The 27,928-nt window shown below is 35.3% G+C and overlaps 1 protein-coding gene across 1 annotated transcript; it reads left to right on the forward strand.

The window, feature by feature from the left end:
• The first annotated feature begins 213 nt into the window (after positions 1–213).
• Positions 214–26,827, forward strand: LOC129273316 (alpha-1,6-mannosyl-glycoprotein 2-beta-N-acetylglucosaminyltransferase-like). Its single transcript, XM_054910335.2, has 7 exons — positions 214–308; positions 3,875–3,974; positions 4,602–4,732; positions 14,470–14,545; positions 15,270–15,359; positions 17,283–17,407; positions 20,338–26,827. The coding sequence occupies exons 1-7, from the start codon at positions 214–216 to the stop codon at positions 20,564–20,566; spliced, it is 846 nt and encodes a 281-aa protein (XP_054766310.2). The 3' UTR covers positions 20,567–26,827.
• The last annotated feature ends 1,101 nt before the right edge of the window (positions 26,828–27,928 follow it).

Below are 27,928 nucleotides of genomic sequence, written 5' to 3' on the forward strand. Positions count from 1 at the left end.
GACCAGTGCCAGTGTTGCGCGCTGGCTTCAAGAACCATAGTTCCAACTGCATCTTCTGGTGGCTGTTACATATTATTTTCACCGTCACCAATTCTAATGTGAGTCTCTATAAAAGAGAGAAGGGGGAAAACAGTAATGTGTGAGACAATATATTTGGTGAATATTGAGTCAACCAATAATCCTGCCAAATTTTTATTTCATTTTTACCAGGTAATGCAGATATTCTATCCATATTCATTGCAAGTCTACCAGAATGAATTCCCTGGCCCAGATGCCAATGATTGTCCTCGGGATATCACTCTTGAAAAGTAAGTTTTAAGAGAGCATAATGGGCACGATTGAGTTTCATGAATTTTTCATGTTTGGGTGGACTTGTATATACTTGTAACATGATCATGTGTTAATTTTGTTGATTATTCAGCTACATGTACCATGAAATTTATTCGTTTTCACAGCATTGTGCGATATTTAATGGTATTCAATCTTAATACAAAATGTGACATATCGTCACATGTAATAGAATATGCTCTCAATGGTTTCATAATTCAAAAAGTATTTTAAAAATTCATAAATCCTGAAGCAAATTTTGTCTCTGTTCAGAGAGGTGTATTAAACTCGGTTGTTGGAAGGTGAAAGGCAGTGAAAAATAAGATTTACACTTTTTGGGCATACATGTATGTACTGTACCTAGCCAAACCTGATTTTTATTGGTTAACATGAAATTTGTAAGCACCTGCTGTCTATGGAATGGCCGTTCTCACGAACAGTTTGTGTTAGTAGTTCATGACTAATATTGACTTTTTTTTTAAAACATCTGATACACTTTATCACACTTTTAATGAATTATACTGGTTGGTTATTGATTAGATCGCACATTACAAGGAACTGAAATCCTTTTATTGAATATATACAATTACCTTTAGAAGGCATTTTAGCAACTTATTTAAGTCATATTTGGAACGCTAGTTTCAATCCGAGACCAAAGTGGTAAACATTTGTCGTTTTGCCCATAGGAATACTGTACAAAAATTGAGGGCAAAATATGCCATATTTCTGCCAGTGCGCTTGCGCAGTTGGAGCCAAATCCGATAGCTAATTTCAGTATACATTTGTAATTTGCGAAATCTGGTTGGAACCACTTTTGTGAACCAACGCATTGCAGATAATGCTTTAGACTTGATTTCTATTGCGCGAACTTGGAAAACGGACGGAATTCACGGAAACAGCCTTTTGAATTGGAAGTGGCTTTTCAAACGGAAAAACTGAAATTTTCCTCAAAATGCACAGAACAGCAACAGAAATTACTCAAAAATCTCAATGAAATACAAATACTAACTGGCCACAAAACACGATCTAACTTCGCTACAATCCTGACAATCCACACATCATTACTGCACTCGACTCCAAGGTGAGGATGTATTCATGCTACATATTTTTCTTAAAATATTTTATGTACTCGTATAGACTCGATGAACATGGATTTTAAAGCATTGTTAGTACAGTGGCAGTACAAATTTTGACCAGTGCAAGTATTTTGATATCGCTACTCAATGCAATGCGTATTAAACCGAATCGTCATTTTTTCATGTACACAAAGTCTATGGGGAATTTCAGACATTGTCTTAAACGGAATTTAAGATTTGCCTAAACAGAATTTAAGATTTGCCTAAACAGAATTTAAGATTTTCTGAAACTGAAAAGGCAATTTTTTGAAATGGAAAATCACTGTCCCTATTTCTATTTCCAAGATCTATTAAGTTTTGTTTTCCCGGCATTTATAGTAGTCGCAAGCCGGGGGGAGGGGGGGGGGGGTAATCGTAAACATGATACCTATGGGCCACACCTAAAACAAAAATATGGGGATCTGGAACTAAACTTCAAATGGTCTTAAAATGGGGGTCACAAGACTGCTCTAGGATCAACGATTGCTAAAAATGCAATGTTTTGGAATGACAGCGGGCACTGGAATGAGAAAAAAACAAAATTGAGGGTGTTTGAAACAGGAAAAATAAGAATTTCTTTGGCTTCCTAAATTAGTGATGTTCTGGAGCAGAAATTTAGATTGAAAATGGGGGTCTCGACCGCGTAGCAAGATATACATAGGTACAGTAGGGGCTGCTTTGATGACGGAAGTTGTGGTGGGAGGGTCATCAACATCAACCCAATGTCATAACAAATTGGGTCATATTTCATGAAACTGGACATAAGGGTAATCAAGTCTCACTGATCCTTTTAAATGGGTTCAGGTCAAGGTTAAATATATTATATTGGATGGCTCAGAGTGGAATACCAAAAGTATTCCAAGAGTTTGGAAAAATATTCCACGAATCGCAGATGATTGGAATATTGGCCCTAACAAGTGGAATATTGGCCCTAACAAGTGGAATATTTCTGGTATTTTATGAAATAAGGCCATCCAATATAATAATCATCTATCCCACCCCCCCCCCCCCCCAAAAAAAAAGAGGGAGAAAGTCATATCACTTATGGCATCATCTTCTAGGATCAATTTTGTTGTTGACTCCATGCAATTCATTATGACGTCATTGAGTGTCATTAGTGCTCTATGCTGCGCGTCGCATTGCTTTCATTGTTGTACGCATTGTATATTTCACGCATTTGCGCATGCGCACTAGACTATTGAATATGGTTTCATATTCAATGGCAATTTTTTTACAGGAGCCTATGGGATATTTGTCGCATTTTGGTCCTTTTTAGGAATACGCTCTGATACTGCACCTGTAGGCAATTGATGCAGACCAAAATACATGTTTTTAATGCATTGCTAAAACTCTATATAGATGATAATACAGTATATCAGGCCACACTACATGTACATCATCATAAAAGAACCCTTAACCTGCATGTATATGTAATACTTAATTTCCATTATGATTTTGAAATTCCTTTTCTATCAACCCTCATTTATACAAATTGGAATCACTGATTTCCTGCTGGTGCTGTAATAACTAATGTATTGTGAAATAAGATTTAGGAATAGTATAATATTGGTATACAATGAATTTTGATTGATTATTTGCTACATTATCTTGTTCATTAATATTAAAATGTAAAAGCATTAGTTTAAAGAAAAAAAAGTCCATAGAAAGGTGGACTGAAATTCATGTTAGGTTTCATTATCAGAATATAACCCAAAAATCTACATGTACATGTATGAGCTTGTAATAAATTATAGACAGAAATATGAAGTTGAATATAGGCCAAGAAGATGATTAGTAGAAGATTTTACATGTATTTCAATGGTGTGCTAGTCAAGGATATTATCTGAAGACAAAAATATAACAAGATGAAAAGAGTCTCATCAAGTCTTTTTGAATAGGCTGAGAAGACAAGAAGGTGAGAATTTGGATCTTGTCAGGTCATTTTGATTAGAACAGGAAGACAAAATCCTCCACATCATCATGTGTTGTCCTCACAAAATCAAATTGAAGAGAGCAAGGGATTTTCTTCTTTTCCGTTCATCCTCGCTTTACTCGCCATGCCAAGACTTGGGTTGGTGAATTCTTATTGCAATTATTTGGTTTGCCCTAGGTTATATTAAACCATGTGCACTTTTAAACATTTATAGATGAAAATTATTTCAATCCTGTAGAGTATGACCTTTCAAATGATTTTTGTTGTGAAATTGGAAGAAAAGAATATTATGACTTTATAAGTATGAGTACCATATCATGAATATTGAAGAAAAAAAAATAAACTCCAGCAATCCATATGACTTTAATAAACCAGGGTTTAATTATTAGAATACCACCCTTGATGTCATCCTAAGCTTAATTTCTCTTCTCATTCTAAATGTATTGATTTTACAGGCTTTCATTATTTCATTACCTCTCTCAATTTTTTTGTTTCTCAGAGCAAAGAAAATAAAGTGCAATAATTGGGAACATCCAGACAGCTATGGTCATTACAGAGAAGTTAGATATGTGATGACTAAACATCACTGGTTCTGGAAGGTAAGACTATTCCTAAATGATTTCAAAGGGTTGATATGCAATCATGCTTGCTTTCAATTCAAATTTGTATTTGATTTTTTTTTTTTTGGGGGGGGGGTCCACATTCCAGTTTGAAGCAGTTAATTTTGTCAAAGAAAGGTGAAAAAGCTTGAGGTAGCAATGTTCCCAGTACTCATTCCCCACTACCATATTTACAGGTAGTTTTATGATAACTTTGAACATTTGAGGTAGGGTCCACCATGATGATTAAATCTTAAGTGCAGGGTCAAGAACACGCTTTAGTTTTTCAAGAAAGTCTCAAGGAGACAAGTCTCATTGCATTGGAAATGTTCTATAATTTGAAATAACAAGTACTGAAATCTCAAGGCTGTTTGTCTAGTTATAATAAATTTGATTACCCAGTATAAAGTCTTCTGCCAGAAATGTCATGCCCTCTTTTATAGTCCTGATCTATTTTAACAGTCATCTCAATGCTTGCTTTTCAAGATTATTACAATAACTTTATATTTTGATATTTCAAGATTATCATCATGAATATATGTTGTAATATTTCAAGATTATTTACCGTAACTATATAATTTAATATTTCAAGATTATAACCAGAATTATAATTTGGAATATTTAAAGCTTCAGCATGTGTTTTCTGGACTGGAAGCTACCAAGGACCACGATGGATTAGTTCTCTTGCTAGAGGAGGATCATTACATGGCACCAGACTTTTACCCAATGCTACAAAAAATGTACCTTCTGAAGAAAGAGTGAGTGTTTATTCAATGTTGTAATAATGTTGTAACCGATTTTTATTCTAATTCCCGATCCGAACCGATTTTCCCCTTTTTTCTACAAATCGAACTCCGATTTTTGACGAGTGGGAAAAAAAATCGGATCAGAAAAACCAAAACATAACAAGACAAAAAACATGTGGCGACATGTTTGCCGTCAAAATGCGCTGATGATTTGTTTTGACCTCGGACAAAAGCAGTGGAAGGAAAAGAAGATAAAGGAGAAGACAATTATAATTTGTTTTGACCTCCGATATTAGCGGAAAGGGAGGAGGAAGAGAAGATGATGATTTGTTTTCATCTCCGACGTAAGCGGAGGAAGAAGATGATGAATGGTTTTGATCTCCGACATAATCGGAGGAAGAAGAAAAGATTATGATGATGATTGGTGATAATTTGTTTTGATCTCTGACAAAAACAGAGGAAGAAGCAAAACAACAAGAAGATGATATGTTTTGATCTTAAGCGGAGGCAAATAAAATTTAGTTGAACACGCTGACATGCGTGGTAATGTTTACGGCTATGCGTCCTCTAAGAGTTTAGGATTACCTCCGCCATCACTACGATGTCGTAGAGAAGGTGAATATCATCATAAACAACTTTGGATAATAGTGCGTCTATTTCGGTAGGTCATGCGTCCTCTTAGAGTTTACGATTACCTCCGCCATCACCACGATGTTGTAGAGAAGGTGAATATCATTGGAAACAACTTCAGATTGCAGTGCGTCTATTTCGGTAGGTCATGCGTCCTCTAAGAGTTTACGATTACCTCCGCCATCACCACGATGTTGTAGAGAAAGTGAATATCATCGGAAACAACTTCAGATTATTGTGTATCTATTTTGGTAGGTCATGCGTCCTCTAAGAGTTTACGATTACCTCCGCCATCACCACGATGTTGTAGAGAAAGTTAATATCATCGTAAACAACTTCAGACTGTAGTGCGTCTATTTCCAGAAGTAATGCGACCTCTAAGAGTTTACGATTGCCTCCGCCATCACCACGATGTTGTAGAGAAGAGGACCATCGTTGATTGGCGGTAGTGTCGCGCGCTGCATCATCATTATCTTAATTTCCTTCCTCCAATTATGTCGGAGATCAAAACAAATCATCATCTTCTTCCTCCGCTTTTGTCGGAGATCAAAACAAATTCTGTCATCAGTGTAGCTTGCAGCATTTGTCCACGTGCCGGCCACCCACAAATTTTAATGTATTTTTTTGTTTTTGAATATCTCCTGATCCAATATCTGAACCGATTTCGATTTTAGGAGCACAACTTCCGAACTGAACTCCGATCCCGTTATTGCTCTAACTTACAACATTAGTTTATAACTCCCTTTTCTTAGACTCCCCTAATCTAGGGGGCTGTTTCACAAAGCTGTAGGTAAGTTAGAAAGACTTTAAGAACAAATGGTGAGCCTTTCTTGTGGTAAATGATATTCACCATTAACTCTTCATGCATTCCGTTAGCACTATTGCACGCCTGTAGACATGTTCCGTTTGCATTTCTGCACAACCACGCATTTCTCTAGTAACGCCCCTTTGTCCCAGGAGTTTGTAGTTATGTTTTGTTTTATATACATTCGCTTTCAGAAACACTTAGTAGGAAATTATCTATGTTCGTTACATGTAAAAAATCGATACATCCTCCATCTGACCCAGGAAGTTCATTGAAAAAAAAAGAAGAGAAAAGAATCAATAAAATCATCCTCACAAACAATACCATGGTCAGGTATGTTAGGAGTTAGAACTCATTCATGGCACCTGTATGAAAGAGGCGTTGTTTTCTTTATTCACGGTAGTATGATCTATTTTTATGAGATTACCAATGATATTAGAATCATTTGTATGATGAACTGCTCAGGTTAATACAAAAGAGAATCATGCCACTGACCCAAGAAATGTAAGAAAAGAAGAAAAAAGTCTTTTAAACATTTTTTTTGCAATGCTTTATTTCATTAGTAATGCAATAAATTCATACATGACAAGTAAACCACCAAACACTACAAGTTTACTCCGCAACATTTCCTTTCTTAATTTTCAGATAAAAAAGTAATATAGCTGTCTAAATAACAAACAGTATTAGACCACGGAGATGGGTTCACTGCTTAACCCTCAATCTCCCGGGGTATTTTGATTCTTGTCAATCCCGGGGGGGGGGCCATTATGGCCCCCCCTTAAGATCTCGGCCGCCGATTGCGCGAGCGACGCAAAAATTTGCACACTGGTAGTGTGCGATGTAATCTACAAGGCTGTATGGTGAAATTTTCCAAAATAATGAGATTTTATTTTATATGAATTAATTATGCTAATTTATGCATAAATCATACTTTTTGCTATAATTCACTAAATAAAGCTCCTAGAATGCTAATTTTTGGTAAAAAAATTCTTTGTAGCAATCTTAACAATCGCAATTAAAAAAACTTCGGTTCGGAAATCAATTTCTTATGTATTTTATTGTTTTATGAATTTCTTATGTATTTCTTTGTTTTTTTACTTTTTGTTTTTTATTGTTTTTTCAATGGAAATCATTCCAGACTTAGTTCTGATCATAAACAAGGCAAAATTAATTCAGTTTAATCAGTAAAAGTTGAAATAATGATTTTTGGCTAAATACACAATTTGCATTGGATTTGTACATGAAATCACGTTTATGAGCAATTTTGGGTCTGACATGCACTTACATAATGTTGCGTAATGTCGTAACCGTGTACCCGGGCGTCACAAATGTGGTCTCAAAATTTGCGTGAGACTTGAAAGTAAAAAGTCAGTGAGCGGCGAGGTCAAAAAAATTTGCGCAGCAGATATATCGCGAAAATTGTCAAGGGGGGGGGGCCATTATGGCCCCCCCCCCCCCCGGGAGAATTAGGGTTAAATAATGCAACACACAGAGGCTCGTATTCTGATAGCAGGTTTAACTTGAACTCAGGTTTAAAGTTGTTGTTTAAGTATGGATAGCCAATTGTTACATAAATCACTCACAGTAGAGATATCATACTTCAGCTCATTTGGCTCTCAAATCATTCATAAATGTCAAGGAAGTATAAATAGATGATTGTCTTCACCATCGATGAATCAGGAAAGAGCACAGTGAACATAAGAAACATACAACTTAATAAAAAATTTTATACTTTTGGCTTCCCATACTTAAAACCACAACTTTAAACCTGAGTTTAAGTTAAACCTGCTATCAGAATACGGGCCAGAGGGTTTACGGGTCAACATACAAAGAGTTAAATGTTTATTAGTGATTATTCAACTTATTTAAACTTACATGTACAAACAGTTTAATGGAACACCCACCAGATCCACCCTTTAAATATTTTCTTTTACCTCCTCTCTCTCCCTCTCTCTTTCTTTTTGACCGTCCTGCCCTTCACTCTCTGACTCATCTTACTCAATTATGCTAATACTTGTTCTTCCTCTTCACCCTCTTCCCCTTTTTAACCTGTTGACGACTAAATTCTGTAATTCCCATTGATTTTGTACAGGGACCACCCGGTTCCTGTAGCCAATGGGTTAAATTGCAAATTCTAGCCCCCCCCCCCCAATTTCTTTTGCTACTTCCTCTCTCTCTCTCTGACCTTTCTCCCTACCTCACTCTCTGCCTTTCTCTTACCCCTCTCACTTCCTCAATTCTCTTTTTCTCTCCCTATCTTTCTCCCAAGCTGATACCAAGTATCAATTATAGTACATATATATCAGTCTGTTTTATTATCATTTATCTCCCCCTTTATTCATCCTATTCCCAGCTTCATTCATTTTCTTTGTAATTTCATTATGGTCTGATTTGAAGGAATTTGGGCAACTGTTTGTGAGTTTTTAATGTATTTTTTTTTTTATTTATAGAAACTGTCATTGTACAAGATTCACTGCAACAAATTTCATTTTAAATGCACACATATGGAAAATCTATAAAGAATATTTCATGAGATTGCTATTAAATGTGTGTGTCACTAGACTAGACACCAATATTTTGAATTTGAAGTAACAATTACTTTCTGAAAATAATTTGATTTTCAGTAGTTTACTAGTTTCTATAAAATTGAAAAGAAAAAACATGATCATAACTTTAATAGTTTACCTTGAATATATTTTGCCAACTGAAGCAGGCTTCATATTTGTCCCATTTGTTTCCAGAATAGTTACTCCCTTGTATTGTGTTTTTATTTCTCATTTCCGTCCGTTATCACTTTCACTCTTAATCAATATTTTTAGGGACAGTGATTTTCCGTTTCTAAAAATTGCCTTTTCCGTTTCAGAAAATCTCAAATTCTGTTTCAGCATGTCTGAAAACGGAAATTCCGTTTCCCCATAGACTTTGTGTACATGAAAAAGTTACAATTCCGTTTACATAGAAAACCAATACGCAATGAGTAGCGCGATGTCAAAATGCTAGCGCTGGTCAAAATTTGCATCTACCAATGTACTAACATCGCTCTAAAATCCATTTTAATCGAAGAGATTCGAGCTCAAAAACTATTTAAAGAAACATAATCAACATTAATACATCCTCACCCTTCATATTATTAGCATTATTTTATGGTTACATGGGATTTTATTGCTGATTTGGGGACTTTTCGGACATCGTTTTGAGCAGTCGAGGACTTCCGCCTATCCGCCATTTTGGATTTGTTGAATCACCAAGATCATTGTATTATGACCGAACGCAGAGGGCGGCAACACACGGCCGTATTCTGCCTTATATCCGGACGTCAGTGTAAACTAATTTAGATACGATCGAGTGATGGAGGGGCTCGAGTGTAGTTACGTTATGATGATTGTCATGATTGTTGTTGCAAAGTGAGATCGTGTTTTTTTCAGTTGATATACGTATTTTGTTGAGGATTTGGGATTAATTTCTGTTGATATTCTGTGCATTTTGAGAAAAAAGTTTTCCGTGATTTTCTGTTTGAAAAGCCACTTTCCGTTTCAAAAGGCTGATTCTGTGAATTCCGTCCGTTTTCCGCAATCGCGGAAAATCACTGTCCCTATATTTTTGTCCATGATATGAACATGAAGGCCTTGGCAGTGTCAGTTTGGAAAGTAAAATTAAGGAATACATATTAAATTGAAAATGAGCTATGTGGATTCTACCTAGGGTATGATATGCAACAGGTGCAAATGCACATTGCTCTGCCAGTCTGCCTCATACATAACTGTAAATGGTGAATTTCCACTTGGCTGGATAAAAGAACACTGCTGATACTCTATTATCATAAGTTTTGGTTTGTGTGGATTAAAAGATCCACCACAAATTATTTTTGTCTCGCCTGCATAGCAGAGCGAGACTATAGGCACCACTTTTCCGACGGCGACGGCATCGTCAACACTGAAATCTTAACCAAGGTTAAGTTTTTGAAAGATCATATCTTAGAAATTATATAGACCTAGTTCATGAGACTTAGATATAAGGTTAATCAAGTATTACTTAACCAAGTATATGGACCTAATAATCGCTAGAGGGTATTCATTTGTCTCGCAATCTACTATGGTCAACAAGGAAATTCGTGATCACTCTCGCGATTATTTCATTCCACAATAATGAACCTATTTAGTATATGGACCTAGTTCATGAAACTTAGATATAAGGGTAATAGTGTATTACTGAAGATCCTGCCTGAGTTTCAGGTCACATGACCAAGGTCAAAGGTCACTTAGGGTAAAAAAAACTTTGGCCATGTTAGGGGTATTTGTGGAATTGTCATAACTTTGAAATTTATGGATCTAGTTCATAAAACTTAGACATAAGAGCAATTAAGTATCCCTGAACATCCTGTGCGAGTTTCAGGTCACATGACCAAGGTCAAAAGTCATTTAAGGTCAACAAACTTTGGTAATGTTGGGGGTATATGGAATTGTCATCATAACTTCAAAAGTTTATGGATCTAGTTCATGAAACTTGTACATAAGAGTAACCATGTACAATGTATCTCTGAATACATATATCCTGTGCGTATTTCAGGTCACATGACCAAGATCAAAGGTCATTTAAGGTCAATGAACTTTGGCCATGTTGGGGTATTTGTTGAATTGGCATCATAACTTAGAAAATTTATGGATCTATGTGTAGTTCATGAAACATGGACATAAGGGTAATCAAGTATGAATTGTTTTGCACATGTCTGAGTTCACATGATCATCGTCAAAGGTCATTTTGGGTCAGTGGACATAGTATTTTATTATCACTTGAGTGTCTTTGTTTGTGAATAATTATTCAATAGCTGTTTTCAAAGTCAGCACTGCTGCTGTATCAAATCGCGTAATGCAGTCGAGACTGCCAGAGGCGTTCCACTTGTTATATACGTGTATACTCGGAGCTACATAGTTTCATAATGTGACACTGAATGTTGATTTTGTCTGGGTAAACATTGTGCACAGATGATTTTATAAATTATGTACAGTGTATATTGTGAGTTCATGTAGTTTCATAGTTGGGTACTTTTAAAGCATGTGCCATTTCTGACATTAGCTCAAAATCAAAGTTAGCTCACCATTATTCATCAGTGACCGTGAAATTTCCCATACAGATGAGCTAAACAATCTCTTTTGAAAGGCAAGGTTAGGCCTACACTCATAAAGTACAGATTAGTCAAAGCAGCTTACTACATGTAGTATGCCTGCAAAGTATACTGGGAAGAGCATGATGCATCGTGTGTAAAAGGATTGACCTGATTAACTGGGTAAAGCTGGGGGATAAGATATTTGGGAAATTGAGTCTCGTGAACAAACAAACATTTATATGTTCATTGTATACTGATTTTATGATTTTTCATTGAATTAAAACATGTTATATACACTACTTGATTTTGATATTTTTCATTAGATTAAAATATTTTCCATGTAATGTACATATCTCGATTTTATTGGATTAAAGGGATGGTCCGGGTTGAAAACATTTATATCTATATAAATAGAGTAAAATTCACAGAGCAAAATGCCGAAAATTTCATCAAAATCGGATAACAAATACCAAAGTTATTGAGTTTTAAAGTTTATCAATATTTTGTGAAAACAGTTATATGCACATCATATTGAATATTCATTAGGTGGGCCCCGGGGGGGGGGGGGGGGGGGCACTTCCATTGACGAGTGGATACCATGCGCGACAATGGGGTCTCGAAAAGCACCCTAAACACGTATTTTCCATATTCTGGAAATGCACCCGTAACAAGTAGTGGCGTGTGAAACCCTACCCTTAACAAGTATTGGAAACAACGATACTATTGGCAAGTATTCCCTGAATTGAACCCCTAAACAAGTACAGCGATATTTCAATTGTTTTAGTGTCACGGACGTCGGTCGTCGGTTTTACCTGTACCTCCATCATTGGGTTTAGTACGGCCCAACCTCCCACACCTTCGTGCAAATCGTACTCTAAACACGCAGTGTTGACTCTTGGGGCAAAAAGTACATCCTTTATAAAACATTTTAGACTTAATTGTTTATACCCTCGCAAATTTGACCCTAAACACATAGCTTTTCTAGCGAAAATAGATGCCCTTTTTTCATTCTTAGTGTTTTTGACACCCTTATTACGTTACGTACTGAACGTGCCCTATCTTGAAAAAGACATCCTTTTCACATGTTTTTTTGGTCGCGCATGGTATCCACTCGTCAATGCAAGTGGCCCCCCGGGAGGTGGGCTAGATGATGTCACATCCCCACTTTCCTTTTTCTTATGTTATTACATGAAATCATAAATGTGTATTAAAATGATGAGGCGACACTTAATCAGTTGTCAATCCAATTGTTTTAGTTCTTGGCAGAACAATTTTGAATAAACCTAATTTCATATAATAAAATACAAAAGAACAAGTGGAGATATGACATCATCAGTCCACCTAATGAATATTCATAAAGACATGCCTAGAACTGTTTAACTGGAATAATGTAAATATTTAAAATTCAATAACTTTGTTATTTGTTATCCGATTTTCATCAAATTTTCAGCATTTTGCCTTGTGAATTTTACTCTATTTATTGAGATATAAATATCTCCAGGCTGGACCATCCCTTTAAAGGGGAATCCAGCCTTGGCCATAAATGTTGTGTTGGGAAGGAGAAAAATAAATTAAACAGAATGGTGAAAGTCTGAAAGAAATCGGACAAGCAATAAGAAAGTTATAGCTGCTTTAAAATTGAGATCACTAATACTATGTAGATTTCAAATTGGCAACTGGGTAAGTAAATTATGACAAGGGGCAAGGACAACTTTCCCATAGGCCATGTACTTTATTATCAGGGATTTGTGGTTTTCTCCCAAGTACCCATTCCCCTGGGGCAGTAATCTAAATATAACCCAGGTAGTATATTGTTTTATGTCCTCATGAAAGAAAAATATAATTTGAAATAGAACTTTTGGGAAAAATGACATTTTAGCCATAATATGTATTGGAGTACATGGAAGAGTAGTCCTAGCCTTACATCACTATGACATCCCATATGCGGCCAATTTGAAGTCTGCATGGGTATAGTGATTACAAATATTTACAACTTTTAAAAATTTGTTGTTTGTCCAATATTGTTCAAACTTTCACCTATCAACTTGTCTGATTTTTCTTTTCCTTATAAAAACAAGTTTTTATTTGGGTTGGATTCCCCTTTAAGAACTCAGAAAAGGTCATTCTTTCAATACTAGTCATGGGCAGTGTTTTCCCCCAATACTCTGGTTGTCTCATCATTAATTCATGATAATTAATCTGGATGAATAATACATCAGATGATCTATGCGAGCTTGCAAGGTCTTGTCTTTGCATTTAATACACAGTTGTCATTGATGCAATGTCATTAACATAAAGATGAATTCATGGCAACTTTGTATTGGACATTTACCGAAGCTCAATGATGTATCGGGTGGTGGGGGGGGGGGGGTAGGAACATGCACAATAGTACAACAGAGGCGGCATTAGATCTTTGATGAAAGAGCACAATTTTAGCACTTGACCTGAATGCTTTATGTTGATATCCCACTGTGATAGCTATCTCATTATCCCAGAGCTCCAACTGCCAAGGCACTATGTATTTTTTCTTTAAAGGGGCTATATTTCCCTTCATTTGATACCCTCTGGAATAGCTATCTCATTTAGAGCATCAGGTCAAACTGTCAAAGGGAAAGTAAAGGGGGTAAAAATGAAAAACATAGGAAACTAAAAGAAGCATTTTGCTGAAAATTTCATCAAATTTAGATGTAAAGTAAGAAATTTACAATGACATTCAAACTTTTTTGGCATATTTTTCATATTACAGTTTGCTTATTTCAGAATAAAATAAAAAATAGAATGATACATTTATGCAAATGAGGGAGCTGATGATATCACAATTTTACTATTTCTTTATTATTATTGTATGGGATGTAGAATAGTTCTCTTTTTTTTCGCCCATTATAATGCGAAATAGAAGTTTGAGTCCTCCAAGAACATGGTTAAGTGTAATTCTTTAAACAAGGGGGCCCTTATATGAAAAAAAATGAATGTAAATATACCAGGGGGGTGTTTCACAAAGATTTAAGTGTCAGTATGAAAGGCCTGACCGCATTGGTTAGATCATGCCAAGAGGATGTGCACCACTTCGTATTGATCAATAAGATTGCGCATTGTATATCATTATCTAGATCCACAATTGTATGGTGACAATTAACCTTGATTTTAATTGCTTGGTGCAATCTTTAAATGTTATTGATATGTAAATCTTTTTCTCTCTCTCTTTGAAAGGAGCTGCCCGGAATGCGATATACTGACCCTAGGAGGCTATGATAAAACATTCATTTATAAAGACAGAAATGACAAGGTGAGATCATCTTCTTTTTACAATTGTGTTCTCAGGGATGAAATGTAAAAGAAAGGATCACAAGAATCCTAATATTGTACTAACTTAACTTTGAATAACAGTCATTACTTATCTCTATATCAAGCCTGAATTTGATACTTTACAATACAAGAAATATATTTCAATCCATAATGATATGGTAAACATAATTAACTTAAGGAAATAGGTTGTTTTAAGTATATAATGAAATCATGAGTTCTATTTCAATCTAGCATTTCAGTGTTGGTTCGTGCTGTCTTCACAAATAAGTATGCTTTTTATAACCCGCCATGAAAATTTGAAAAAAATTTAATTTTTAAAAATAAATATCATTCATCAAACATAAAGAGATATAAAGAGGGTGGTAAATGAGAAGGAGGTACAATAAATGTGAGGTTGTGATCAAAGAAAAAAACATTAAGAATGTCAAAAATGTGATGGAATAGAAAAGACGTGATTATTAGACAGAAATACAGATGGAAACGAGAGCTGAGAAAGGGATGATCTTGCAGGGGTAGAGAGTAGCTGGTTGTTGAGAAAGAAAGTCCATGCACTCTGTAGAATCATTTATAGATGTTAATTGAATGATACTCTATTGTTGAAAGAAGACATCTCTTAAGCATGTAATATCCATCATGTTTATTGAAACTCCATCCTGTCGTATCCTTCAACATCAATTGTTTTCAATGACCTTGACCTTATATAGGTGGACTCTTTAGTTTGGCACTCTGCCAAGCACAACATGGGTATGTCATTGGATAGAAAGACATGGGAAAAACTACAGCCATGTGTGCAGGTAAGATAAGTTAGCCCAGTCATTCTCAATTACTTTTGTTGAAGCTCCACATTTCTTGTTGAGAATCTGTACTGCTCCACTAGCGCTTACGAGCGAAATATTGCTGAGGGGCCCCCGGTGGGCTCGAGGGGGTGGAGCCCCGTGAAGCTTTGGAATATGAGGCCTTTTCAATGGCCAAGAGAGGATCTACATGTAATTAATATACAAAAAACACAAATGCAAACAAACTACACAATTTATTATTTTTCAAATGATAAGTGACTTTTCACAACATACCAGTGATACCACTAGTTCATGAGGGCATGCACACATCACAGCAGGCAATACCTTGCAGCATTTCTCTTTCACAACCATGGATTTTAAATAATCGGCTTCGGAAACAAAGTTTCTGATTTTCGATATGTCTAAAACGCCTTCTGTGAAAATTATTTGATGGTTAAAACTTACTCAACTTTTCGTGATGCCACACTAATATGCAAATTAAGAACTTTATTTTATATCTGTATATAGGTCACCACATTTTCCGATATGATGTTTCTTTGCCAGGAGTCCAAGCCAAAAACATGGCTTGTCAAGTATAAGATTGTTAAATCATGGATTTATTGTCATTTCAAATGCTGCATCTGAGCAATTCTATCAATTTTCAATGTATAATCTTGAAATGCAAAATTACTAGCCGTAGAAATAGTTGAAAACGTGAAAGATATCCGACGAATGGGGCTATCAGATCACTTGTGATCATAGAGATAATTTGTATACCTCTATCGTGATGCACATACTATTGAAAGTCGCACATGAATCCATACACCAAGCATATAAAAACCATAACTTTAGAATAAATAAAAAAACAAAATCAATAAGACCTAAGTTTGAAATATAACTGACTTGTTTTTCCCTTTGTGAAAAATTATCATCAAACATCAATTCTACATACATATTTTTCCCTGGTATATTTCCCATTTTTCCATACCGGCTCCCACGCGCCACTCCGCAAGGCTCGGTGTGCGACAAGTCGCGGGTGCCTCTAGTTGAGAATCCCTGAGTTAATCCATTGAATACTGAACTATCTATTGCAAAATAGTGGAGGGTGATTACATGTACCTGCTTCCCATTGCCAGCAGTGAACTGACATTTTGTTGTTTTGTTTTATTTTGTTTGTTGGTATCTTCAAAAGATTTGTCTTGGAATATTCTCACTCTCTCTCTCTCTTTCTTTTTCTGCTTTGCATTATTATCTTTCTCCTTGTCTTTATTTTACTTTCCTCTTTTTATTCCCCTCCTTTTTTTGGGGGGTCTACTTTTTTCTCTTTTACCTTTTCTTTCTTTAGACATGTCACATTAATTTGTATTTTTTAAAAGAGTAGATTTCATTTTTCACCTTTGAGATAATACAAAAAAACCTTGCTTGGTGTAAATGACTGGAAATTAATCTACAGACACAATGCAAGTACTAATTGCAGTTTTGCAAAGCCTGTTCTACCAGCAGTAAAGAGAAAATAAAATATTACGATCGTATAGATAATAAGTACAATTGCACAAAAATTTGTATCAACTATTGTGTCTTATGGTAAGATATACCTTGCTACCTGTAATTCCCTACTTTTAACAAAAGTAAATCTAGTAGGCCAATATTTACATGTACTTCACAAGAAAAACAAATTAATTTTATTTATTTTCACTATTGTTATGATTGGTTGCAGTATATTCAGTAGTTTACCAGGTGAGGATATCATCAAGTATTTTGTCCGATAAGTTATCAGATCTGATTGGCTGAGAGGTACTGCTACTATGGTAACTGTAAGAGAAAGCAGGACTTGTCGGATAAAAGATCTGACAAGTCCTTTCATGAAACGCTCCCCAGTTAAAGCTCTGTATTATGTTTACAAGTAATTTGTCACAATTCTTGATTTCCCATCGTTTACAGCAATTTTGTACATACGATGATTATAACTGGGATTGGACAATGAATTACGTAAGCCATAAGTGTCTGTCTTCACCGTTCCAAGTGATGGTCTTCAAATCTCCCAGGGTCTTTCATATTGGAGAATGGTATGTATTTTTTTTTTTTTTTTTTTTTTTTCCGAAATTCACAATAAAAACATAAGTGTACAAATGAACATATAAAAGCAAAATATAAATAACAAATTAGAACAGATATATACAAAGAAACAACAATATCAAATAGACATGAGAAATAGTGAAATCGGAAGGACACCCAGTTCAGCTCTGCCCATAGACAGTACTGTTCTTCCACAGGGTCCAAGGATTAAAACACAAGTAATTAAGAAAATTCTTACAAAAATCTCTTAGAACAAAAGGGGGAAATAGGGGACATGGGGGCGGGTGGGGGGGGGGTTCCAGTATCAAATTCAAAATACTTCATAGATCAGGGAGGAAGGCATTAAGCCTATGTAAGAAGACATTGAGACTATAAGGGACCTTTAGATTTGCAGGGAGATTATTGAATTGAGAAGCACCTCTGTACGAGAATGAACGTTTACAATAATTTGTTTTAGGTTTTGCTAATATTAAATTTCCATGGGACCTGAGAGAATAATTATACTGGCTACTGGTATGTTGGAAAAATACTTTTAAATATTGAGGAGCAAGTTCATTTAAAGCCTTAAAGACCATTGTATTTTGATGACAACAACGTCTAGTTGATAATTTTTTCCAACCCAAAAGAACATGTAACTCACGTATAGACACGCGACTATATGGACTTATTCCTAATATACTTCTGCATGCTCTGTTTTGAAGTTTCTGCAATGACTCGATGTATTTTGCACATGCTGAACCATATACTATATCACCATAGTCAAAAATAGGGAGGATAATGGCATTGTACACAATTTTCAAATTTTTCTAATCAATATAGTGACGCAGTCGGGCTAATAAACGTATGAGTTCGCTTATTCTAAAACATATATATTCGATATGCAATTTCCACTGTAAACTGGGATCTAACAACATGCCAAGATATTTGGTTGATTCCACTTGTTTTATATGTATTCCATTTACATTCAAGTTCAACCTATACCAATCATTTTTCCAGAGCCAAATAGCATACATACGGTTTTATCACAGTTAAGACTTAGTTTGTACAATCTAGTTTATATCATCTGGTAGGTTCCATGACATTTGCTCTGGCGACAATTGCTCTGCTGCAAATTCCACACATTAATGGAATGACCAACTTCAACCCTGGATTGAACACTATACCCTATCCTAAACCTAACATGAAACCCTTTGGTAATCCTAACCCTATATCTTAGACAAAATAAAGCCTGGAGCAAATGTTGTGTCACTCTGGAATGCTAATGAAGGAGCTGATGATACACACTTGCTATTCCTTTATTATTTCTCTAGGCCTCTAATCTGATGTCCGGTTTAAATTTAGCTTTGGTCTAACTCTAGGCTAAACTTATGGGAAGATGAAAGTGTCACAAAATTGTTCACATTGTATATTTCTAATGTCTACTGTGCTTTTTACGTTATGCTCTAATGATAAAGAAATCTGCTTTTTAGTTATTATTTTCTGATAGTTATTGATTTTATTTGAGTGCCAAAATGAACAGATGAATTGAAGATGTACTGTTTGTATCACAATTGGCTATCTATAGTTCAAGTACAACTTTATAGTTAAAGCACAGAGTCTGAATTAAGACTGACTTCAGAATATGGGCCTTTGTAGTATAATGTCACGCTTGAAATATGAAAAAATTACCTTGTTGATGTCAAAGTCTGTTGCATGATAAGATGAAAATCATTGTCATCAAAACATATTTTTATTCAAGAACAAGTTCACAACGCAATGGAGGAGCTTCTATTTCTTCGGCTCTGCCTCTCTTCAATGCTCCTCCAATGAGTATCTGATTAGCACAATTTCAGCTTTGCTTGATACATTTGAATTGTCTCTAAAATCCTAATTGTTTAAATCTTATCATTTTTAAAATATTATTTAGAAACTGACACTTGTATTCATGAGCATTACAATTGCTCCCACAAACTGCAGATGCACACAAAAACTATTCCTATCTTCCTTTATTTCCCTATATGCCTCAGACTGGGGGGGGGGGGGGGTTGATTCGGCCCCCTTATGATCTTGGACGTCGATTTCGTAATTGCGACAAAAAATGGCACGCGCATTACCCATGGCATATCTACAAAACTAAATATCAAATTCTGCAAAAAATCTCATTGATAATTGATTATGCTGATTATGTGTAAAATCAAAAGTTTGCTCTAATTAACTAGATGATGCCCCTAAATAAAAAATAATAATCCGCATTTATATAGCGCTTAATACATCGGAACGACGTGTCTAAGCGCTTAACAGATATTATTACCCGGTCATCGGATTCAATCATTCCCGCACACAATGTGTGCACATCCTCCACTCCCTGGGGGAGTTTGGTTCACAGACTCTTTATAGAAATCTGATCAAATGAACTTTTTTTAAATTCAACATCACATTTATTTTCTTATGTTTCTCTGTTTTTTCGACTTTTTGATTTTTATTGTTTTTCAATGGAAATTGTCAGGGACCTTTTTTTACTGTAAACAAGATCAAGTTCATTGATTTTAATCATTTACAGAAAAAAAATCATTTATGAATTTGGGCTAAAACACTATTTGCATCTATAGGATTTGTACACAAATTCACGTTTTTGAGCAATTTTGGGTCTGCATGCACTTAAGAAATGTTGTGTAATTTCGAAACCACGTACCTGGGGTCACAATTTTAGTCTCAAAACTTGCGTGAGACTTGAAAGTTAAAAGTCAGCGAGCAATGTGGCCAAAAAATTTTGGGCAGTGGATTAATTGCGAAAGATGTCAAGGGGGGGCTGAATCAATCCCCCCACACCATTTTTTGAGGATAAGTAATATGGAGGTGTTATGATACCGATGACTGTCTTATTCATGTAAATCACTTTCATTTCTCATTAAAACATACTACTATCTTGACTTTCATACAGTGGCATTCACCATACTGGGAAAGGCAAGTGCAGTGCTGACGAGCTGGTTAAGAGAATAGACTCCACATTGGAAACAAACAAGGACAGTCTCTTCCCTAAGAGTCTCATTTTAACCCCCAAGACACGACCTCTAAAGTCTCGACTACCAAAGCCCAACGGTGGCTGGGGTGATATTAGGGACCACACGCTCTGCATGACATATGGCAAAGGTTCTTCTAAGACAGTATGATAAAGGCTGAAAGTTTATACCAGTAGGTGTTCACACTGAGAAATTAGTGCGCTTTGAAACATGGTTCTATTTTATTTGTCCTAATTTTTACAGAGGGGAAATGTAACCAGCTGCATTAGTTTGATGGTCAATGAAGAGCCATATATATGGCTATGTATCGAAGGGCAAATATAGCAAGATTTGTAGGCAGAGGTTAATGCATGAATGCAACATGTCGTACCATCTAAGAAATAGACTTTTACATTGTGTTATCATTATCGATAATGAAAGCATGTTACTATATCTCAAGGATAAAAAAAAACATAAAGCCTTTGATGAAAATTGAGTCATTGCAATTAATATTGAGCCACCAGGTTCACAATTGCAAAAATAAAAAATAAGACATTATAATAGTATGCATTTTCAAATCGCTTTTATTTCTCTGTGTGTGAATCCTACTCTTAATTTTTTAAGGTGTACATGTACTGTATAAAGAAAGAATCTCCATTGTGCCAAATGTGAGTATAGAGATGAGAAATCCAAGTGATGTTGTCCTATTGGTTATTAAATGATCATGACCCTTCATTTACATGATCTCAATTCAAAGCTTTATTGGACGTTTTAAGCAGATGGATTTTGAAGTGGAAAATTGAGTTTGTCCAACTCCAAGCAATACTGAGATGGAAAATCATCCATCTGGGGAGTGTTTCATCAACATTTTTGTCCGACAAGTTGTCAGATCTGACATCTTTCCATGATTTTGATTGGCAGAGCGGCACTGTTCCTATGGTAATTGTCGGATAAAATGGGACTTGTCAGATAAAACGTCTGACAAGTCCTTTCATGAAACGCCCCCCTGGTACTTCATAACTAGGGCTGAAATCAGATTGTACATTGATGTGCACAACGTTCCAAAGCTGGTAACTATTGTATAGTGTTCTTACATAGTGCCAATGTCAATTCAATATGTTTCTCAAGGTGCTGTGCAATTATTACACCAACATTAGCATAGCTTCCCATGAGGCCTTTTGGCATTTCATGGTATAAATTCATGTTGGGTACCTCTTAACCTCACCTGGGTCGAAATTGGCAAATGTATATCTTGTGGCATGTCGGGTCTGTCTGAGTCAGTCAGTCAGTCAGGCACAACAAATCTAACCATTGCATTTGTATTATGGTTTGTTTTTCATCTATTCTGTCTTTGTTGTTCACATAACTATCAGAGATACAAATTTGGGGTATTTTGTTTAATCATTCTATGTTATTTACAATATAGAAATTTGTACTTTGAATAAATGAAATTGAACTTTGGACATAGGAATAAGTTTGTTAAACATCTTATTTGTATTGACTCCATAGCAGAAACAAGACATAGGTAGAGAATTTTAAATTGTTGGACATGTGGAAATAAAATATTTCTTGATGTGTTTCTCAAGTTGCCATGTTCCCCAACATTTATTTATCAGAATACCATATTCTTATTGGTAAAACTCCAGTCGGAAAGGGGGGTTCAACTTTTTTCCAACTCGACTCAGCCAAATATTTTTAAAGGAACGCTTATGCAGTAATGAATATTGTTGTTTGTATAGAGTGTTTTATTGATGCGTCTATAACACATTTTTGTCTTCATCAATTGCCTTTTCAATACAAGAGCGTATTCAACAGTCTAGCGTGCATGTGCAAATGCGTGAAATATACAACGCATACAACGATGAAAGCAATGTGATATGCAGCATACATGTAGTACATGTAAATCGCATTTCAACAATGATCTTATAAAGTGAGGCCATATTAACTGATTGTCATAAGTGACATGTCTTGCTAAGTCAAATTTTTCCCTCTTTTGGGGGTGGGGGATAGATAATAATAATTATATTGGATGGCTTTGATTTCATGGGATACCAGAAATTATAAATATTCCACTCATCTGCGATACACGGAATATTTGCCCTTACTCTTGGAATACTTCTGGTATTCTGTTCTGAGCCATCCAATATATAAGTACTGTAATGTGTGTGCTATCCTGTACTGACTATATATATTTAATAATGTGTGAATTATTCATTGATTTCCTCTTATATTATGAGACATTCCCATCATAGATTATATACTCTAATATTACCAACAAAGATAGGTTGAAGTTGACCAAGTCCTGTTGCAGATTATATTTTTATGCCATATCTTATTGATTTAATTCTGCTCCATTAGTTCTCGATACAACAGTGCATTGTACATTTTAGGGAGCCAAATATGGACATAATACAAGATAAATTATTAGAGAATTTTCAGGCTTGAATACAATATATATTTACATGTTTGCCCTATGATTGTATGTAATGCCAAACCAAAATGAAATGATAAAATGTTTGTTATGAACACGGCAGATATGATGTTTGTTATTTTACAAATCACTTTGTATTATTTATATTCCAAATATGATATACATGTTACTATGAATAAGTCAAATCTCTTACACAATATTCAACTTCGAAAATGTAATTGAGACATCTTTGCATATTCTGGTTTGAAATAACGCTTCAAGTTTTGGAAATTTTTTGACTTATGGATGGTCTACAGTGATTGCAAATTGAATATGCTTGATGATTTATTGAACTTTTTTCATTGATATTTTTTTGTATGAAGAGTACCTATATGTGCCTTGTGTTAATCACTATCAATAATTCTTTAATGTAAGTATGTGTTCTTGTTGCGGCAGTTATAGATAAAAGTGAGATAAGTAAGCCTCCATTTCTGTGTTATAAAATTTTTTTTTTTTCTTTCAAATTTTGTATTTACCATGATTTTGAGACTAAGGGATCCAAATGTCGTCCGTCCGTCAGTCACAAACATTATGACACATAAGTCTTTAACTGTAAGTCACATTTCATTTTTAACCAAACTTGGATGGTAGATGTACTTAGGGGACCTGCATGTTGTGCTGCAATCAGAGGTCACATGGTAAGGTCAAAGGTCATTTTCAGGTCAAAGTTAAAGTTTACGTGCAAGACTCTTATGACACAGAACTCTTCAACCGTGAGTCAATTTTCAACGAAACTTGGATGGTAGATATACTGAGGAGACCTGCATGTCATGGCGCAATCAGAGGTCACATGGTAAGGTCAAAGGTCATTTTGAGATCAATGTTATGACACAACTCTGCAACCGTAAGTCACTTTTATACCAAACTTGGGTTGTAGGTGTACTTAGGAGACCTGCATTTTATTGTTTTCGGAGATCACATGGTAAGGTCAAAGTTCATTTTGAGGTCAACATTAAAGTTTATGTGCAAGACTCTGTTGCGCGCCCTCGCAAATTACGATATTTCTGGTTATTTTCATAAGTGGACGAGACACAAAATCGATTATGCCTTGTTCTGCATTAAGCCCTGTGCCCACTGATAATGGAGAAAATTTGATTATAAAAAATCCTAATGATCAAAGTACTGAATAGTGCTATAAATGCTTAAACTAAATTTTAGTCTGTTGTCAGCCTCATTTTTGGAATAAAGCAAATTTGATTCCAAATCGTAGTGACGTCATAGCAACCTACAATTTAAAGCTGATTTGGACTTTACTTCGACCACATGGTAAAGCAGAATTTAGATTTTACTATTCCTAGCATTACCCTAAGCTAATTAATTTACTTGTGTGGACTTTGATAGGCAAAATGTGATTTCTTAGAAAATTGGGTCTCATTGGACATGTTTTTTTTTTGTTGTTGCAGACATTCAAATCATGAATTTGAAGTTATCTTCATCTGGCTACTATTCACCTGAAATCATCTTTATATTTTGGTTGTTTTTTGTATAGAGAAGCCTTGGTGCTGAGAAGAGGTGATTAGAGTAATAATCTCGTGCTTGGTTAAAGAATGATAATATGCATTTTAATATTTGATTTGTAATTTTGTAATACAGATTTTAAGGTTTTTACTTTAGCATTACACAATTTCCAGTTTATTTCAGCAATTTTTTTTTGTTTTACAGTATGGCAGATGAATGGAGGCTTCAGATTAGTCATGTATTTACATGTAATTATATATTATGTAATGTACTAACAGCTGGTCTGAAAATGTGTATTAACTATCTTTTATGCAATGCTTTGCTTTGTGATTTTATTTCTTTATAGCACAATTGTGATTTGTTTATTCTACCAGAGTATATGAAACATTTTGAAAAGTTATTCACTGCATGAATATAATTTGGATAATTTATAATTCCATGATGAAAATTGCATGTTTATTAGAGATCAATGTCATTGCAAAATTCCTCTCTTTCTACAGTTATAAGTTTCAGACTGTAAAGTCCTCCTGACGTAGTGGAAATATTTTGATGCTTAGTCAGTGGGGCATCTGTTTTCTTAGGGAATTTCACACCAGGATAAAAATCACACATGGTCGATGGGATTTATTACTAGCAGATGTTATGTAATGCCATTTAAGTCATCTCACTTTCCCTTGCCGGACTGCTGCCCAAGGCTAGTTAGGCATGGTTTTAAGTACATCGAGTTTGCTTTCCCCCAGAAGATGTCTCTGTTACAGGGAATCCAATGCTTTTAACAAAGTCTTGAGATCAGCAAATAATAATCCATTCCCCATGATAGCTGATGCCCTTTTTAAAGGATGAACATGAAGACCTGTGAATATGTCTGTCCTACATGTAAATATCCAAGGCCCAAGATACACATACACCGAAAGGTGGACCGAGGCCGGTCAAAGGCGATTCGACGTATATGCTCACTATTTTTGATTGCCGAACCGGACTAGGTACACCTACATGTATAGGCGGCTTTACCACTGTACTAGAAATAGGTTAATAGCCAACAGTAGTTATAGCTATTCAATAGAAAATGTTAACATGAAAAGACAGACACCCGTGTCACTTGAATGGTCATCATGGATAACGAATCTCAGACCGGTTCAGTCTACTTCTGATACGTGTACACGCACCAAATTGCGGGCTTGAGGCCGGCATCAGCTCTAGGCAGCTTCAAACCCAACGCATGTGTATCTTGGGCCTAAGAGATGTATCAAGCGTGTAAATGTGGTATATTTTTGTTTCTTTATAAATTACTAGTAGAATGAGGTATGTTACGAACCATAGGTGACTGTCTACTTGCATTTACAGTGGTGCTCAAAATTTAATGAACCCCACCTGAAAATGAACATATTTGAATTGTTCATGTTCTGCCATGTTATAGATATTCAATTGTGAGGTCTGGTGATAAAATGATTACATTCAATAAAGTTTGTTTCTCTGGGCTCACCGAACATTGTAGTGTTGTTGTCAACATTCAACACTCAGTATGAAGGAGTGCATTTTGTGATGGGGTTTACTAACTTTTTAGCACAAGTATATATCTATGGAAATTGCTTTATAATGAAAGGAACCGAGGCATTCCTGGTTGAAGTAAGAACTAAACAAAATGAAAATGTGAAGAAAAAAAATACCAGGGGCCCCATTTCATAAAAAGTTAGAACTGTTGTAACTTTGCCATTATGACAACTACCATGGTAACAGAGCTTAGCAGCCAATCATAATCAAGGTGTCCATGGTAGTTACCATAATGACAAACTTACCATACATGTAGTTTTAACTCTTAATGTTTTGGGCCCGGGTGGGTGTTTCATAAAGCTGTTCGTAAAGATGCGCACGACTTTACACACAACTTGAACATATTCTTGGGTCATAAATCAATTACATAGAGATATCACATAGCAAAATAAAGGATCACCAGTCGTGTGTAAAGTCATTCCTATCTTACGAAAAGCTTTATGACACACCCACCAGGTGTTTGAGTGTAAGTTACGAATGATTTGTGATCTATTGTGTGGTTAATCATGTTCACTATTGGTGCTGATTAAGCTCTTTAGAAAGGATAAGTCGTTCCTAACTAACAAACAGGTTTATGAAACGCCCCTGTTTAAAATAAGAATGTAATAGAGTCGGGATAGGGCCTACACAGAATAACTTGAACCAAATCTGCTACATCATTGTGTAACGATGTTGGATCCTAACACAGCATGTGCCGATAGAGTAGTATCGCCTCTTTATCGGGGCTGACCCTTTTAGTCATTTATATATTTAAGTTGGGAGTTCAAATTTTATCATTTGCTGCTATTGAACTTTATTAGGTTATTTTAACTTCATGTGCAATGGATTTTAATATGGTTGTAGGGAAATGTTAATTACCATTGAGTGGCATGTATTGTTTCTGATGTATCATTTTCTGTGTTTCAATGTAATTTGTCAAACTATGAATAAAGATTGGATGTATATTGAAACAAGACCATTCACTCATTATTATCCATCTCACTGACATTCATGAGCCATACCATAATTGCACATTTGTTTCAAAATTTACTGTCTACATCTATTTTCTTTAGACAAATATCTGAATTCATTCACACTAGACACAATCTTGCAAGATTGAATGTTTAAACTGCTTTTCGTAGTCTAGAGAGAAATTCTAATTTATACCTCGGTCACATTTCCCCTAGTACAGCGAGTCAAAAACAGCCGTTTTATTCAAACCTATATGTAGCTGGTACAAAAAACGACTGTTTACGACTCGCCATAGGGTAAATGTGACTGAGGTATTAATTGCAATGGTATGACAAATTTCTCTCAGCCATAATGACTGCCCCCCATCTTACAGAGTTTCAAGGGCAATTCCATGTTTTTTGTGTGTGTATGACATGGTACCATTTGCAAAAGATAATAAAGATAGAATATGTTGTCAAATACATGCCCCTGGGAGATATGATAAAGTCTGAATATAAGTTATATTCATGATTTAATGACATCAAGAATGTGAAAAATAAAATAAATCTGGAAAGAGTGTAAAAGCTGTGCAAGGTATTGGGAGTTGAAATTAAGTGTGGCATTTCCATAAGTTCCCATTATACCGTATGGTTGATGACCGAAAATATTCTACTTGTACATGTAGAAACGTGATATATTGAATGCACAAGTAAAAAATAAACTTGTGGAATTTCTTTTACACGGCTTATGAGCTACTAACGAATTGTTAAAAAATAGATCTTTCAGTAAAATAATTACAATTTTTACCAAAACTTGACATTTTAGTCTTTGAAAGTTTGAAGCATATGGCCGCCTGGAGTTTGGTTTACCATTCAAACAGCTATTCAAATACCTGGGTCCCTGTCTTAGAAAGAGTTACGATTGATCTGAACATCTTAAACTATATGAAAATCCAACAATATATCTTTTTTCTCCTGGAAATTTGCATATCCTTTTTACACAGAGAGAAGCACACTGAATTTTCAAGAAAGCAATGAATGTATGATTATACATCACATCTAGAAAATATTTTTACCAAACATGAATTTTATATGTTGATGACTTTCCATGGTTGTGGTTGACTG

The sequence above is a fragment of the Lytechinus pictus genome, chromosome 12, assembly GCF_037042905.1.
Source record: "Lytechinus pictus isolate F3 Inbred chromosome 12, Lp3.0, whole genome shotgun sequence".
Classification (NCBI taxonomy): domain Eukaryota; kingdom Metazoa; phylum Echinodermata; class Echinoidea; order Temnopleuroida; family Toxopneustidae; genus Lytechinus; species Lytechinus pictus.

Excerpts from the sequence above, each read along its gene's own strand:
- LOC129273316 (XM_054910335.2), top strand. The coding sequence starts at position 214 with ATGCAGATATTCTATCCATATTCATTGCAAGTCTACCAGAATGAATTC. Across the intron at positions 3,975-4,601 it reads AACATCACTGGTTCTGGAAG|CTTCAGCATGTGTTTTCTGG; the intron begins GTAAGACTATTC and ends GAATATTTAAAG. Across the intron at positions 4,733-14,469 it reads ATGTACCTTCTGAAGAAAGA|GAGCTGCCCGGAATGCGATA; the intron begins GTGAGTGTTTAT and ends TCTCTTTGAAAG.